We start from the raw sequence: 18,696 nt of genomic DNA on the forward strand, positions 1-18,696 counted from the left end.
GTTATATAGAGTATTCACATATGAGGGCAACTTTTTAATCGGTTTTCCTCCTGGAAAAGGGTCTGCTGAATGGTAAAAATTGAAAAATTGGTATGTGAGAAGCCACTGGGTTTTTATCTGTTTTCAACTGTGTCACGACTGCGCATGCTTTGCTGTGAAACATGAGAGGTTTCTTATGTTAGGTATGAGTTGGTTTGAAAACACTTTGTAAGAGTCGTGTCAAGCTGGTGTAATGGTTATCATATTTGACTCACTGTCTTTGAGTTTTGGCTTCGATCTCAGCTCGAGTATTTTGTACTTACAAGATTTGAACTGTTTAGAAAAAAAAACATAATCGCATGCACGTGGTTCTTTCCGTTTTTTTTTTGTTTTTTTAAATCATTTTTAATTTAAAAGAATTTAACGTATCGTTTAAGACCTGCAGTATTTTTGGTTTATAATAAACTAGCATTTCAGTCCGGAGTTGCCCGGGTGTTTGGAGATGTATGCTAAGCAAAAAAAAACAAAACAAAAAAAAACGGTTAATTGTTTCAACTTCGACCCCTATTATGACACCTTAAAATTTATTGTTTTGGGCTCAAATCAAATTATTAAGTTAGATCCATGTCCAAGTCACCTCTATCTAAAATTTCAAGGGTTTAGACCCAAAATTGTTGGAGGAGTTTGGTAGAGTTCTCAAAGGTTGAATCGTTAAACTGTGACCCCTTAATCGCCAAATTTCTGGCCAAAAACTGATCACATAGATTTTCCCAAATATCAGTACTCTGTATATCAAATTTCGAGTCTGCAGACTAAAAATTGACAGAGTTATTGCATAGGGAAATGTAAACACACAGACAGACAGACACTTTAACTTTTATAGATACATAGATAAGAATTCTGTATTAATTAAAATATAATATTTATAGGTCTGCCAGTATTTAGTGATAATAATAACTTACAATTTATTATTTAGTAATAATAATAACTTACTATTTATAATTTGGTAATAATAATAATAATAATAATAACTTACTATTTATTATTTGGTAATAGTAATAAATTACAATTATTATTTGGTAATAATAATGAATTACAATTATTATTTGGTAATAATAATAAATTACTATTTATTATTTGGTAATAATAATAAATTACTATATATTATTTGGTAATAATAATAAATTACTATTTATTATTTGGTAATAATAATAAATTACTATTTATTATTTTGTAATAATAATAAATTACTATTTATTATTTTGTAATAATAATAAATTACTATTTATTATTTGGTAATAATAATAAATTACTATTAATTATTTGGTAACATTAATAAATTGCTATTTATTAGTTGGTAATAATAATAAATTGCTATTTATTATTTGGTAATAATAATAAATTACTATTTATTATTTGGTAATAATAATAAATTACGATTAAATATTTGGTAATAATAGTAAATGCTAGTAGTAGTAATAATAATAATAAAACTAAAAATAACAAGATAAAAAAATAGTATTTAAATTAAATAAACTTAAATACAGTCTGACCAAATATAAGATAAAAAATAAAATCAGATAAAAATAAAATAAGGCAAATATAAAGTAAGATAATTAGATAAAAATGACAAAAGATAAAATTAAAAAATACAAAAATAATATAAAATGAAATAAAATAAAAATGAAATAAGATAAACATGAAATAAGATCAAAATAAAATAAGATAAAAATAAAATAAAACAAAAATAAAATAAGATAAAAATAAAATAAGATAAAAAATAATATAAGATAAAAATAAAATAAGATAAAAACAAAATGAGATAAAAAATAATATAAGATAAAAATAAAATAAAACAAAAATAAAATAAGATAAAAATAAAATGAGATAAAAATAAAATAAGATAAAAATAAAATAAAACAAAAATAAAATAAGATAAAAATAAAATGAGATAAAAATAAAATAAGATAAAAATAAAATAAGATAAAAATACAATGAGATAAAAATAAAATGAGATAAAAATAAAATAAGATAAAAAATAATATAAGATAAAAATAAAATAAGATAAAAACAAAATAAGATAAAAATAAAATGAGATAAAAATAAAATAAAAAAAACATGAAATGAGATAAAAACATAATATAAGATACAAATAAAATGACATACAACTAAAATAAGATAAAAATAAAATAAGATAAAAATAAAATAAGATCAAAATAAAATAAGATCAAAATAAGAAAACATAAAATAAGAAAAACATAAAATAAGATTAAACTAAAATAATATGATGATAAAATAAAATAAACTTGGCATAAGATAACAATATGAGAAGATATACATGAAATGAGATAAATAATAAAATATGATATAAACAAAGTGAGATAAAATAAGATAAAAATAAGATAAAAATGAAATAGGATAAAAATGAAATAAGATACAAATGAACTAGGATAAAAATGAAATAGGATAAAAATGAAATAAGATAAAAATGAAATAAGATAAAAATGAAATAGGATAAAAATGAAATAGGATAAAAATGAAATAGGATAAAAATGAAATAAGATAAAAATGAAATAGGATAAAAATGAAAAAAGATAAAAATGAAATAGGATGAAAATGAAATAGGATAAAAATGAAATAGGATAAAAGTGAAATAGGATAAAAATGAAATAGGATAAAAATGAAATAAGATAAAAATGAAATGGGATTAAAATGAAATAAGATAAAAATGAAATAAGATAAAAATGAAATAAGATAAAAATGAAATAGGATGAAAATGAAATAGGATAAAAATGAAATAGGATAAAAGTGAAATAGGATAAAAATGAAATAGGATAAAAATGAAATAAGATAAAAATGAAATGGGATTAAAATGAAATAAGATAAAAATGAAATAGGATAAAAATGCAATAGGATAAAAATGAACTAGGATAAAAATGAAACAAGATAAAAATGAAATAGGATAAAAATGAAATAGGATGAAAATGAAATAAGATAAAAATGAAATAGGATAAAAATGAAATAAGATAAAAATGAAATAGGATAAAAATGAAATAAGATAAAAATGAAATGGGATTAAAATGAACTAGGATAAAAATGAAATAAGATCAAAATGAACTAGGATGAAAATGAAATAGGATAAAAATGAAATAGGATAAAAATGAAATAAGATAAAAATGAAATAGGATAAAAATGAACTAGGATAAAAATGAAATAGGATAAAAATGAAATAAGATAAAAATGAAATAAGATAAACATGAAATAGGATAAAAATGAACTAGGATAAAAATGAAATAAGATAAAAATGAAATAGGATAAAAATGAAATAGGATAAAAATAAAATAGGATAAAAATAAAATAGAATAAAAATAAAATAGGATAAAAATAAAATAGGATAAAAATAAAATAGGATAAAAATAAAATAAGATAAAAATGAAATAGGATAAAAATGAAATAGGATAAAAATGAAATAGGAAAAAAATAAAATAGGATAAAAATGAAATAGGATAAAAATGAAATAGGGTAAAAATAAAATAGGATAAAAATGAAATAAGATAAAAATGAAATAAGATAAAAATGAAATAGGATAAAAATGAACTAGGATAAAAATGAACTAGGATAAAAATAAAATAGGATAAAAATAAAATAGGATAAAAATGAAATAGGATAAAAATAAAATAGGATAAAAATGAAATAGGATAAAAATGAAATAGGATAAAAATCAAATAGGATAAAAATGAAATAAGATAAAAATGAAATAGGATAAAAATGAAATAGGATAAAAACAAAATAGGATAAAAATGAAATAAGATAAAAATGAACTAGGATAAAAATGAACTAGGATAAAAATGAAATAAGATGAAAATGAAATAAGATAAAAATGAAATAGGATAAAAATGAAATAGGATAAAAATAAAATAGGATAAAAATGAAATAAGATAAAAATGAAATAAGATAAAAATGAAATAAGATAAAAATGAACTAGGATAAAAATGAACTAGGATAAAAATGAAATAAGATGAAAATTAAATAGGATAAAAATGAACTAGGATAAAAATGAAATAGGATAAAAATGAAATAGGATAAAAATGAAATAAGATAAAAATGAACTATGGTAAAAATGAACTAAGATCAAAATGAAATAAGATAAAAATGAAATAAGATCAAAATGAAATAAGATAAAAATGAAATAGGATAAAAATGAACTAGGATAAAAATGAAATAAGATGAAAATTAAATAGGATAAACATGAACTAGGATAAAAATGAAATAGGATAAAAATGAAATAGGATAAAAATGAAATAAGATAAAAATGAAATAAGATAAAAATGAACTAGGATAAAAATTAAAAAGGATAAAAATGAAATAGGATAAAAATGAAATAGGATAAAAATGAAATAAGATAAAAATGAAATAGGATAAAAATGAAAAAGGATAAAAATGAAATAGGATAAAAATGAAATAGGATAAAAATGAAATAAGATAAAAATGAAATAGGATAAAAATGAACTAGGATAAAAATGAAATAAGATAAAAATGAAATAAGATAAAAATGAAATAAGATAAACATGAAATAAGATAAAAATGAAATAGGATAAAAATGAAATAGGATAAAAATGAAATAGGATAAAAATGAAATAAGATAAACATGAAATAAGATAAAAATGAAATAAGATAAAAATGAAATAGGATAAAAATGAACTAGGATAAAAATGAAATAAGATAAACATGAAATAAGATAAAAATGAACTAGGATAAAAATGAAATAAGATGAAAATTAAATAGGATAAAAATGAAATAGGATAAAAATGAAATAGGATAAAAATAAAATAGGATAAAAATGAAATAAGATAAAAATGAAATAGGATAAAAATGAAATAGGATAAAAATGAAATAGGATAAAAATGAAATAGGATGAAAATGAAATAAGATAAAAATGAAATAGGATAAAAATGAAATAAGATAAAAATGAAATAAGATAAAAATGAAATAAGATAAAAATGAACTAGGATAAAAATTAAAAAGGATAAAAATGAAATAGGATAAAAATGAAATAGGATAAAAATGAAATAGGATAAAAATGAAATAGGATAAAAATGAAATAGGATAAAAATGAAATAGGATAAAAATGAAATAGGATAAAAATGAAATAGGATAAAAATGAACTAGGATAAAAATGAAATAAGATAAAAATGAAATAAGATAAAAATGAAATAGGATAAAAATGAAATAGGATAAAAATGAAATAAGATAAAAATGAAATAAGATAAAAATGAAATAGGATAAAAATGAAATAAGATAAAAATTAAATAGGATAAAAATGAACTAGGATAAAAATGAAATAAGATAAAAATGAAATAGGATAAAAATGAAATAGGATGAAAATGAAATAAGATAAAAATGAAATAGGATAAAAATGAAATAGGATAAAAATGAAATAGGATAAAAATGAAATAGGATAAAAATGAAATAAGATAAAAATGAAATAGGATAAAAATGAAATAGGATAAAAACAAAATAGGATAAAAATGAAATAAGATAAAAATGAAATAGGATAAAAATTAAATAAGATAAAAATGAAATAAGATAAAAATGAAATAGGATAAAAATGAAATAGGATAAAAATGAAATAAGATAAAAATGAAATAAGATAAAAATGAACTAGGATAAAAATTAAATAGGATAAAAATGAAATAGGATAAAAATGAAATAGGATAAAAATGAAATAGGATAAAAATGAAATAGGATAAAAATGAAATAAGATAAAAATGAAATAAGATAAAAATGAACTAGGATAAAAATGAAATAAGATAAAAATGAACTAGGATAAAAATGAACTAGGATAAAAATGAAATAGGATAAAAATGAAATAAGATAAAAATGAAATAGGATAAAAATGAAATAGCATAAAAATGAACTAGGATAAAAATGAAATAAGATAAAAATGAAATAGGATCAAAATGAAATAGGATAAAAATGAAATAAGATAAAAATGAAATAGGATAAAAATGAAATAAGATAAAAATGAACTAGGATGAAAATGAAATAAGATAAAAATGAAATAGGATAAAAATGAAATAGGATAAAAAGTAACTAGGATAAAAAGTAACTAGGATAAAAATGAACTAGGATAAAAATGAACTAGGATAAAAATGAAATAGGATTAAAATGAAATAGGATTAAAATGAACTAGGATAAAAATGAAATAGGATAAAAATGAAATAGGATAAAAATGAAATAGGATAAAAATGAAATAGGATAAAAATGAAATAGGATAAAAATGAACTAGGATAAAAATGAACTAGGATAAAAATGAACTAGGATAAAAATGAACTAGGATAAAAATAAAATAGGATAAAAATAAAATAGGATAAAAATGAAATAGGATAAAAATAAAATAGGATAAAAATGAAATAGGATAAAAATGAAATAGGATAAAAATCAAATAGGATAAAAATGAAATAAGATAAAAATGAAATAGGATAAAAATGAAATAGGATAAAAACAAAATAGGATAAAAATGAAATAAGATAAAAATGAACTAGGATAAAAATGAACTAGGATAAAAATGAAATAAGATGAAAATGAAATAAGATAAAAATGAAATAGGATAAAAATGAAATAGGATAAAAATAAAATAGGATAAAAATGAAATAAGATAAAAATGAAATAAGATAAAAATGAAATAAGATAAAAATGAACTAGGATAAAAATGAACTAGGATAAAAATGAAATAAGATGAAAATTAAATAGGATAAAAATGAACTAGGATAAAAATGAAATAGGATAAAAATGAAATAGGATAAAAATGAAATAAGATAAAAATGAACTATGGTAAAAATGAACTAAGATCAAAATGAAATAAGATAAAAATGAAATAAGATCAAAATGAAATAAGATAAAAATGAAATAGGATAAAAATGAACTAGGATAAAAATGAAATAAGATGAAAATTAAATAGGATAAACATGAACTAGGATAAAAATGAAATAGGATAAAAATGAAATAGGATAAAAATGAAATAAGATAAAAATGAAATAAGATAAAAATGAACTAGGATAAAAATTAAAAAGGATAAAAATGAAATAGGATAAAAATGAAATAGGATAAAAATGAAATAAGATAAAAATGAAATAGGATAAAAATGAACTAGGATAAAAATGAAATAAGATAAAAATGAAATAAGATAAAAATGAAATAAGATAAACATGAAATAAGATAAAAATGAAATAGGATAAAAATGAAATAGGATAAAAATGAAATAGGATAAAAATGAAATAAGATAAACATGAAATAAGATAAAAATGAAATAAGATAAAAATGAAATAGGATAAAAATGAACTAGGATAAAAATGAAATAAGATAAACATGAAATAAGATAAAAATGAACTAGGATAAAAATGAAATAAGATGAAAATTAAATAGGATAAAAATGAAATAGGATAAAAATGAAATAGGATAAAAATAAAATAGGATAAAAATGAAATAAGATAAAAATGAAATAGGATAAAAATGAAATAGGATAAAAATGAAATAGGATAAAAATGAAATAAGATAAAAATGAAATAAGATAAAAATGAAATAAGATAAAAATGAAATAAGATAAAAATGAAATAAGATAAAAATGAACTAGGATAAAAATTAAAAAGGATAAAAATGAAATAGGATAAAAATGAAATAGGATGAAAATGAAATAAGATAAAAATGAAATAGGATAAAAATGAAATAAGATAAAAATGAAATAAGATAAAAATGAAATAAGATAAAAATGAACTAGGATAAAAATTAAAAAGGATAAAAATGAAATAGGATAAAAATGAAATAGGATAAAAATGAAATAGGATAAAAATGAAATAGGATAAAAATGAAATAGGATAAAAATGAAATAGGATAAAAATGAAATAGGATAAAAATGAAATAGGATAAAAATGAACTAGGATAAAAATGAAATAAGATAAAAATGAAATAAGATAAAAATGAAATAGGATAAAAATGAAATAGGATAAAAATGAAATAAGATAAAAATGAAATAAGATAAAAATGAAATAGGATAAAAATGAAATAAGATAAAAATTAAATAGGATAAAAATGAACTAGGATAAAAATGAAATAAGATAAAAATGAAATAGGATAAAAATGAAATAGGATGAAAATGAAATAAGATAAAAATGAAATAGGATAAAAATGAAATAGGATAAAAATGAAATAGGATAAAAATGAAATAGGATAAAAATGAAATAAGATAAAAATGAAATAGGATAAAAATGAAATAGGATAAAAATGAAATAAGATAAAAATGAAATAAGATAAAAATGAACTAGGATAAAAATTAAATAGGATAAAAATGAAATAGGATAAAAATGAAATAGGATAAAAATGAAATAGGATAAAAATGAAATAGGATAAAAATGAAATAAGATAAAAATGAAATAAGATAAAAATGAACTAGGATAAAAATGAAATAAGATAAAAATGAACTAGGATAAAAATGAACTAGGATAAAAATGAAATAGGATAAAAATGAAATAAGATAAAAATGAAATAGGATAAAAATGAAATAGCATAAAAATGAACTAGGATAAAAATGAAATAAGATAAAAATGAAATAGGATCAAAATGAAATAGGATAAAAATGAAATAAGATAAAAATGAAATAGGATAAAAATGAAATAAGATAAAAATGAACTAGGATGAAAATGAAATAAGATAAAAATGAAATAGGATAAAAATGAAATAGGATAAAAAGTAACTAGGATAAAAAGTAACTAGGATAAAAATGAACTAGGATAAAAATGAACTAGGATAAAAATGAAATAGGATTAAAATGAAATAGGATTAAAATGAACTAGGATAAAAATGAAATAGGATAAAAATGAAATAGGATAAAAATGAAATAGGATAAAAATGAAATAGGATAAAAATGAAATAGGATAAAAATGAACTAGGATAAAAATGAACTAGGATAAAAATGAACTAGGATAAAAATGAACTAGGATAAAAATGAACTAGGATAAAAATGAACTAGGATAAAAATTAAATAGGATAAAAATGAAATAGAATAAAAATGAAATAAGATAAAAATCAAATAGGATAAAAATGAAATAGGATAAAAATGTTTCTTTTTGATTTAAGAGCACACACACACACACACACACACACCTCGAAACACCCGGGCAACGCCGGGTACCGCCGCCAGTCTTCTATAAATATAAAAGCGAAAATGTTTGTGTGTGTGTATGCGTTTTCGTGTATGTTCAAGAAAGTCTTTTTTTCGAGAACCGATCGGTCGCCTTACAACTTCTTAAAACTTTTTATATCGCGCCTAAATGATAATATCTACGAGTTAACAACCGGGGTCGCCTGTCTATTTAATTTGCCCGACTTTGAAAAGATAAATATTCAACAATTTTCGATCGCCGCATGTGCATTAAGCTTTTTCGTATAAAAAAAGAAGCGAACAAACTCGCGGTAAATAAAACACTGTCCCCGCACTCAAAGTTGACGTCATTAACTCGTCAAAAACGGGCACCTGCCGTTAAACATCACACGTTTTTTTGTTTTTTTTTTCACACTTTATTATTTTCCAACTGCGCGTCAAGGTTTCATTTTTTTTTTTTAAACAAACACCCGGGACACCCGGCCAACGGTTTTTCTTTTCATTTACCCAAAAACACACACACCTACAAACACTCAGGCAACGCCGAGTACCCCCGCTAGCCTATAATATAAAGGGCAAAAGTCTGTTTATGTATGTATGTCTGCCAAAAACTTTCGACAGAGGCGACGGATTTTCACGAGATTGGCATTATTTTTAAGCCCAACCCTTCGGGTGACAAATATCGAAAAATTGGCTAAAACCATTAATTCCTTCACTCTCAACTGGCCACTTTTCTACAGGGAGCGGTCGCCTTTATCTCCAATATTTTCGAAAGGCATCCCCTGTTTTTGATTGGCTAGCCTTATTTTAAACCTTCGCTACTTTCAGTTTGGCGATAGGAGCAATAGCAAAGACGTCACTTTTTTTCTTCTTTTGTTTCACGTTCTTTTCCTCCTTCACGGTACGGGTTCAAGGCTGCCTGCCTACTACCACTTTCTTTCTTTTTATTCAATACACACCTCCAAACAGCCGGGCAACGCCGGGCACCCAAACTAGTTATATATATATATATATATATATATATATATATATATATATATATATATATATATCGAAACAATATTCCAATAATTGAAATAAAACGAATCTGTAACCCTGTTAATTAGAATGTCCGTAAGAAGTCTACAAAAAGTAAATTTTCTTTCCTTTGTCTTGCGAGATTTGTTGTTATCGAGCATCGTTTATGATGATTTGGTTGGTATTCGTTTCCCAGGTATCTTTCCATTAAGAATTCTTTCTAGAAAGATATTGGGTACAGCATTTTTTTTTTTCATTTGCAGATACCGAAGAAGCAAACAGGAAGCGTGAAATCTACGAAAGACATCAACAACGAGGGAAGCGAAAGACCACGGAGTACGAGAAGAGACGAAGAAGGAAGCGATCCGTCTCCTCGGAGAAACATGTGGAGACTTTAGTCGTCGTTGATCCGGTCATGATTAATTACTACTACAACGAAGATATGGAGACCTACGTGCTGACCATCATGAACATTGTAAGTTTGCATTACAGGTTTGTATTACAATCCACAGAGGTACGAAAAAGTTGTCAAAAAAACAAAAACAAATATATAACAAATAAATGCTGTCAAAGACAAGATAAGTTACTTTTCTATCTAACTGGATAAGTTTTTAGCGTTTTTATTTAATGTAAAATATTTATTCGGTTTGAAAAGCTACCGGAGCGGAGAACAAGAAAAAATGGCTGCAGTGTTTTTGAAGTCTCGTCAAAGACTTCAAAATAAGAAATAAAACAAAATAGTGGTAGAAACGCACCCACTAAATGTCACCGTGACATTTATTGGGTGCGTTTCTGCCACTATTATATTTTATTTCTTACTAGAATGGGTGTCCGGCGTTGCCCGGGTGTTTGGAGGTGTATGCTGAGCAAAAAAAAAAGATAAATAAAATAAAATACAATAAAAAACGGTCAATTCTTTTTTAATTTGACCCCTATTATGACCCCCTAAAATTTATTGTTTTGAGCTCAAATCAAGTTATTAATTTAGATCCATGTCCAAGGAACCTATATCTAAAAGTTCAAGTGCTTAGACCAAAAATTTTGAGAGGCGTTTGATAGAGTTCTGAAAGGTCAAATCGTTGAACTGTGATCCCTTAACAGCCAAATTTCTGTCCGAAAACCGATCATATCAATTTTCCCAAATCTCAGTAATTTGTATATCAAATTTCGAGTCTGTAGACTAAAAATTGACAGAGTTATTGCGTAGGGAAATATACACAGACACACAGGTACACAGACACGTTCACTTTTATAGATATATAGATTTTGAAGTGATAATCAAGACATTGTGGCCATTTTTTTTCTCGCGTAGCGCTCAATAGTACTTATTTTTCGAACCGAATAAACATTTTGCATGAAATAAAAGCACTGAAAACTTAATCTGTTAAGTGGAAAAGTAACTTATCTTGTCTATAATTACATTTATTTGTTATATATATATATATATATATATATATATATATATATATATATATATATATATTTTTGTTTTTGTTTTTTGTTTTTTTTGACAATTGTTTCGTACCTCTGTGGATTGAAAAAAAAACCGTGGCCTTCAATTCTTTCGTACGATCCTGCATTCCGGCATATTTCTCGAGACATTTCATCGTTGCATTACTTCCGCTGTTTTCTAGACGGTGATAACTGATTTGGTGTCCCCGATGAAACATCTTCCAACAAATATTTTGTATTATAATATATATCTAATATTATAATATTATTTTTTTATTTTATTATTATTTAATATTATTCTATTATTATTAACATTTTATATGAAAAAAAAATGGAACAATGTGAACAATTCTTACTTTTATTTAAAAAAAAATATGTGTAATATTTATTTCTTGGAATTGTTAACTTTTTCATGTGAAACATGAAAAGTAAATAAACATAATTTTTACAGAAAAAGTATCATTCTTATGCCAAACTACTACTGCTGCTGATGATGATAATGATAATAATAATGCCAAAATTTCTTCCGTTAAAATATCTGTGGGAAGATGTTTCGTTGGGGACGCCCAATCAGCTATCACCGCCTAGAAAACAGCCGTAAAGTAATGCAACAATCTAATGTCTCGAGAAATATGCCGTAATGCCGATGATTCTATTATTGGCATGAATTTCCCTGATATATTTCTATTTAGAATTCTTTTTAGAAAAATATCGTGTACTTACAATAAGGATAATGTGAAGGTTGCCAACATTCTATGTGAAAGTCTTTCTGTGCAACAAACTGGGTTCGAACTTTACACTGTAAAGTCTTTAGTCCATACCGTTAACAACTTAGCCAAAAAAGTTCCACAGGAAAGAAACTTTGTTCATAGAATCTACGTTTAGGTTTAAGCACCGATAGTGGGGGAAATTGTTGATAATGATTTTGGCTAGACGAGTGTTTTTCATGAAAGATTGGCGAGGGGGGATCAGAGATTGGATCTCAGTCATGAAAATAGTGATAGAGCAGAGACAGGCTCGCAGCATCTCTTCTGTGGGAAACAGGTTGCAGGAAAGAGAAAGGGGCATCACCTACTAGATTATAAAGTTGTTTTGACCTTGATTTTTTTTTTTTACATGGGGGTCACCACTTATCAAGGGATAAGGGTTATTGCGTGTACAGTAATCAATGAGATAGTATTGTAGTAATCATTAGTATTGGGGGTTTTGATAGAGTGTCTTACTTAAAGGGGCGGTTTGTCAGAAGTTTGTTTATGTTGGACTTGAAGACGTCCAAGTTGTAGTCAGGTGAGAAACAGGCAAGCGGCAGAGAGTTCCACTGGCGTGCAGTTCTAAGAAAGAAGCTTTGCTCATGGACTTTACGTTTGGATTTAGGCACAGATAAAGAGTGGGGAAAATTATTAACAGTAGTTTCAGCCAGACGGGTGTTTCTCGTGGAAGATTGGCGAGGGGGGACGAGGGATTGGAGCTCAGACGAGCATCTGCCATGGAAATAGCGATAAAACAAAGACAGGCTTGCAACGTCTCTTCTGTGGGAGAGAGGTTGCATGGAAGAGAAAAGGGCATCCCCCACTAAACCACGAAGCCTATTTTGTACTCTGTCAAGGCAGGATAGGATGTTTTTAGCAGCTCCTGCCCAGATGTGGCAGCAGTACTCCATCCTTGGACGTACTTGGCTTTTATAAAGATAGAAAATTGCATCAGTAGTGAGATATCTTCTGGAGCGGTAGAAGGATCCCACCATTTTCCCAGTGTCCCTGGCAACAGATTTGATGTACGTGTTCCATTTCAGATCAGGAGTAAATGTCAACTCCAGAAGCTTGTCAAAACATGGAGCCTCCCCAAGACGAGAGCCATCCATTTCAATTGATGCCAGATGGGGATCAGAGCGTTGATGATGTAAAGATAGCAGCTTGGTTTTGGATGCATTAAAAGTGACCAGCCAGCTCTTCCCACATTGTACCACACGCTCAAGATCAGAGGAGAGAGAATTAGAGAGAACTTTGTCATTTACGGCCTTTGATGTGTTGCCATAGATGGTCGTGTCATCAGCATAGATGTCAATGAATGATTTAAGTATGTGTTTTGGGAGATCATTGATGTAGATCAGGAAGAGAGTTGGACCCAGGATGGACCCCCTGAGGGACTCCAGCATTAATACTGTTGGCCTCTGATTTCTGCCCATCAACCACCACTCTTATGAACCTATCGGAGAGAAATGATTTAATGATTGAGAAAACATTTCCAGTAATACCGTAGCTGGAAATATTGTGAAGTAGGCCCTTATGCCATACCTTATCGAAGGCTTCTGATATGTCAAGAGCAGTTGCCCTGGAAAGGAAACCTTTGTCAAGAGATTCACTAATCCTGTGTGATATAACCGTTAGCACATCTGCTGTAGATCTTGCAGAGCGCAAACCATATTGTGTGTCACTAAGAAGGTCTTTCTGTTGAGGTGGTTGACTACTTCTTATTTAATATGGATTCCAACAACTTACTCATGACGCACAGGAGACTTATTGGTCTGTACTGAGAGATTAAGGCAGGATAGTGCTCCGAGCAGCTCCTTCTCGGATGTGGCTATAGTACTCCATCCTAGAAGATATCTACTGGAGTGCTAGAATGATCCAACCATTTTCCCAGCAACGTTGGCAACGGATTTGATGTATGTGCTCCATTTCAGATTAGAAATGAAGGTCAGACCAAGAAGCTTGTCTAAACATGGAGTGTCCTCAAGACAAGAGTTGTTCATTTCAATTCTGGTTAGATGTGGATCAGAGCGTTGATGATGGAAAGAGAGAAGCTTGCTTTTCGATGCATTAAAATGAACCAGCCACTTTTTCCCCATTGCACCACGTGCTCAAGATCAGAGAGATAGAATCAGAGATTTTTTACTATTTCCAGCCTTTGAAGTGTTGCCATAGATGATAATGCCGTCTGCATAAATGTCTATGAATGATCTAAGAATGTGATTTGGGAGATCATTGATGAAGATCATGAAAAGAGCTGGGCCCAGGATGGAACCTTGAGAGACACTAGCATTAATGCTGTGAGCTTCTGATTTCTTGCATATCAACCATTACTCTTAGAAGTCTATCAGAGAGAAATGATTTAATAATTGAGACGACATTTCCAGCTGTGTGCAAAACAGGAGACTTCGATGATATAGTCACATTAGAATCTAGCAACCTACAATAAACAATAATACATACGAAATATGGAGATAATTTTCTACTGATTATTATATTGAACCTAATATATGGTAGTGAGATCAAAACTAAAATTAAATATATATATATATATATATATATATATATATGACTTGAGTGCCACTAGCTAGAATCAAATATAAAACATACAACTCTCCACGCTCATTCCTTATCCACTGAGCCACACCCATATATATATATATATATATATATATATAAACATAGTTAATTCACAACTCGCACAGCAGCCGTCGATTAGCATAATTGTTAGAAGCCTTGACTGTTATACAGGCAGTCGGGTTTGAGGTAGCTGCCTGTCTAGCCGCACTGAGAAGCTGCGAAACAGTACTCTATGTGGATGACTATAATGCTCTTTATCTTGAGTTGAGCATATTAAGAAGTGATTCACGAGTTACCATAAGCATATAAAGCGATACTCTTTTTGTAAACAAATGGAGCTTAGGTATTTCGGACAATGTCAAAGCATCATTAATTCAAGACTCGCACAGCAGCCGCCGATTAGTGTAATGGTTAGAAGCCTTGACTGTCGTACAGGCGGTCGTGTTTCAATCCTGGTTTGAGGTAGCTGTCTGTCTAGCCGTACTGATGAGCTGTGAAACAGCAAAACAGTACTATGTGGATGACATATATATATATATTTCACCTTCATTTAAAAATTTTTACTTCAAAAATCAACTCGGGTAACTTGATTATGTAGTAGAGCTGACATCTATTCAATATAGTTACCCTTAGTTTCAAACACCACCTCAATATGGGTCTGGAACTGGGAGTGCTGATGGAAGCTCGGTAAATACTCAGTCGATGGCAGTGATCACGCTGGCTGTGGTGTTGTGGGAGGTCATGCTGGTGCTGTTCTCAACGTATGACCAAACAAAGTAGCTCAGTGGGTTCAGGTCGGGGGAGGAAGGATAGAGAATGGTACCAAGTGTAGCACTCCTTCTCAAGCGAAGCCTGGGTGTCTTTGGGCTTGTGGGCAGAGTCCTGCTGCCAAGCCCAAGGTCTGCCAAGGTCACCTGATTGCACCAGGGGATCACCACATCTTCAGCACATCCAGATACATTTTAGTGTTGATTTTCAAGCTAACTTCGAAGATGTGAGGTGGCATGATGTGGTCCTCGCTTGAAAACACACCAAAGACCATAATCGTGGCCGGAGACTCTGTTGAGCTGTGCCGTCAAGCATTGAACCGTCTGGATTTGAATTTTGAGGGTGTTGGCAATGGTCTTGTCATAATTTCTAACAAATATTAGGTTTTAAAATTTTGTCCCTTAGTTTTGGAAGCTACTGTATATTTAAGCGTATTTTACGACCGAGCAACGCCGAGCACCTTTGCTAGTATTTATTTAATTTTTAATTAGGTGAAATTAGAAAACCCATAAAACTACAAAGAGCTTAATGGGCAAAATTTCAAAGGAAACGAGTGAGGAGGTTGAGCTATTAGTAATTCTATATCCGAAGAAAAACGCATTCTTGCTTTCCAAGCAGTTTTCGTTGTTCCAAGGTTACAGTGAAAAAGAACATCTTTGGTTTTTAAATTAGGTTAAAGCAGAAAACTCAGAAAACTACTGGGCTTTTCATAGGAAAAGAAAACAAATTCAAGGAGATATACAACTTGGGTTTTTTTTTTTTTTTTTTTTTCATTTGAAGGTCAGGAGTTTAGAAAATATTTCAGCAAAATGAATTAAAACCCTGAAAAAAAAAAAAAACTGGGTCAAACAATACAGAGGATGATTCTGGGTAAATGCCTGCCCGACATTTCTTCTGACATTACAAGACTGCCATAGACTGGCTTTATAGAATGGTATTCACAGAATTCATTCAAAAGAAATTCTATGAATTATTGAGAGGGAGGGGCATTAAATGATTCATTTCTCATCTCCAAAAACGTTGAACGTTGTTGTTGTTGTTATTATTATTATTATTATTATTATTATTATTAGTAGTAGTAGTAGTAGTAGTAGTAGTAGTAGTATTATGGGCTCACAAGGAGCTTTCACACAGGTCATCAAAGATCTCATTGAACCTAGCCCGTGGTGTTCCCTGGAAGCTGAGTGACAACAAGTCTCCCCATATTTTCCAGTACTCTCTATCTCTTTTGATAACATTTGCAAATAAATTTGCATTATCGCAACAGCTGTTTGTCATTGATTTCTCATTGGCAGTGGATCTTGAGATCTTTACTGGAATTTGAATGGCAATAAGCCTCCCCAAGGTCCCAGTTCTCTTCGCACTTATACAGTGGAGGTCTGGTCAGTGCTCACTCCTTTGTCTTTCCTTCCTCCTTGACTACTTGGCTATTCAGTCTCGCTCTTTTTTGGGGGGAGGGGCAGTGATGTGGTAATGGGGGATGGGGGGCGGGGTTAGAGAATTTATAAGCCTGCAGCTTCAATGTTCTTGGTTCCATGTAGCGTTACATGTTTTGTCTCTGCAGCTGTTTGTCTGATCTGCGCTTGTTGCTCATGGGTATTAGTCTCCATATTCAAGGGTGTTCCTTAATATTTCAGTCATTTACATTATTGTTGTTCGTTGTATTTTTCCAGTCATTCCTCTGATTCCAATTTCTCTCATTCTTTTTTCAAAGATTTTCGGGATTGTTCCTAATTCTTCTTCTTCTTTTTCTTCTTCTTATTATCTATATATTGATACAATAGTGTGTGTTCTTTTGTGTGTCATGCTTACATCCGGCTCATTTAATTATTATGTTCTTCTATTTCTTGTCATAAATAATTTTACCAAGAATTCTTCATAAGTTTTGCTTCTTTCGGACTCAATTATGGCTGAAGGAACTCAAGTTATATATATATATATATATATATATATATATATATATATATATATATATATATATATATATATATATTCATAAGTTTTTATTTCGGTTTCGATTCAAGCTAATGCACCAAAGTCATACGGATATATTTTTTTTATTTTTGAAATCGCAACTGTATAATATATAAAAATCGATAGAACTCTATAATAATATAACTCTATCATAATAGATAATCGATAGAACTCTATAATAATATATAGAACTCTATAATAATATATACGAAATTTGCTAGAATTAAAATATCATATTTAAGCATACTTTACAACTGGGTTATGCCGGGTGTCTCTGCTAGCTTAGATAACTACTTTTACAGTTTTAAGAAAAAAGCTACAATAATATCAGAGCGTCTCCATTTACAGTGAACATCTACAGAATGCCAACATCAATATATTACATATGAATGAGTTCCCTGTGGAAGTTCCACAGCTCCCGCTAGTTATTATTATTATTATACACAAACGGTTTTTCTTTTTATATTTGTTTCAATAATGAAAGTCGGATGAAAGAAAATCTAAATTAAAAAGAATAATCGCATTATTTGAATCCTTGTACCCTAATCTTGAGTGTTATTTTCATAACGTTTCGGTCGATGTAACCTCTGACCTTCTTCAGTTGTATCTAGTCGAACCTTGGAATCTGCACAAAACTTGAAACCAACCCCTTTATTTACTCCACATGGATAGCATGCTCTTGCTCTGTCAGCCATGATGTAGTAGAAGTGCTAACAAGTCGCAGTTGTATTTTGGAGTCTGCTCGTACTGAGAATTGAACCTTTAACCTCAAGAAAAGTGTAATTTACAACTGAATTTTACCAAGTACCTTATATTATGCCATAGGTCCTTGAGGGAAGATTTCAGAATTCGACAATATAAACCTGAAGAAGGTCGGTTACATCGACCCAAACGTTGTGAAAAATAACACTCTGGATGAGAATAGTAGTCTGAATAAACCAAATCCTGCAAATAATATACAAAAATGAAGTTGTATACACTTCCGGTCGTGGTATAGCGGAATACACCTGTGCATCTTTG

The 18,696-nt window shown here is 28.1% G+C and overlaps 1 protein-coding gene across 1 annotated transcript in view; it reads left to right on the forward strand.

Moving 5' to 3' along the window:
* The window catches only part of LOC145249495 (A disintegrin and metalloproteinase with thrombospondin motifs 6-like), a 733,443-nt gene that overhangs the window by 258,650 nt on the left and 456,097 nt on the right, over positions 1-18,696 (forward strand). The window contains exon 4 of the mRNA XM_080111103.1: positions 10,417-10,628. Within this exon, the coding sequence (XP_079967229.1) occupies positions 10,417-10,628 (212 nt within the window). The remainder of the gene's footprint in view (positions 1-10,416; positions 10,629-18,696) is intronic.

The sequence above is a fragment of the Euprymna scolopes genome, chromosome 28 (genome assembly GCF_053919585.1).
Source record: "Euprymna scolopes isolate OS-2025 chromosome 28, ASM5391958v1, whole genome shotgun sequence".
NCBI classification, from domain to species: Eukaryota; Metazoa; Mollusca; class Cephalopoda; order Sepiida; family Sepiolidae; genus Euprymna; species Euprymna scolopes.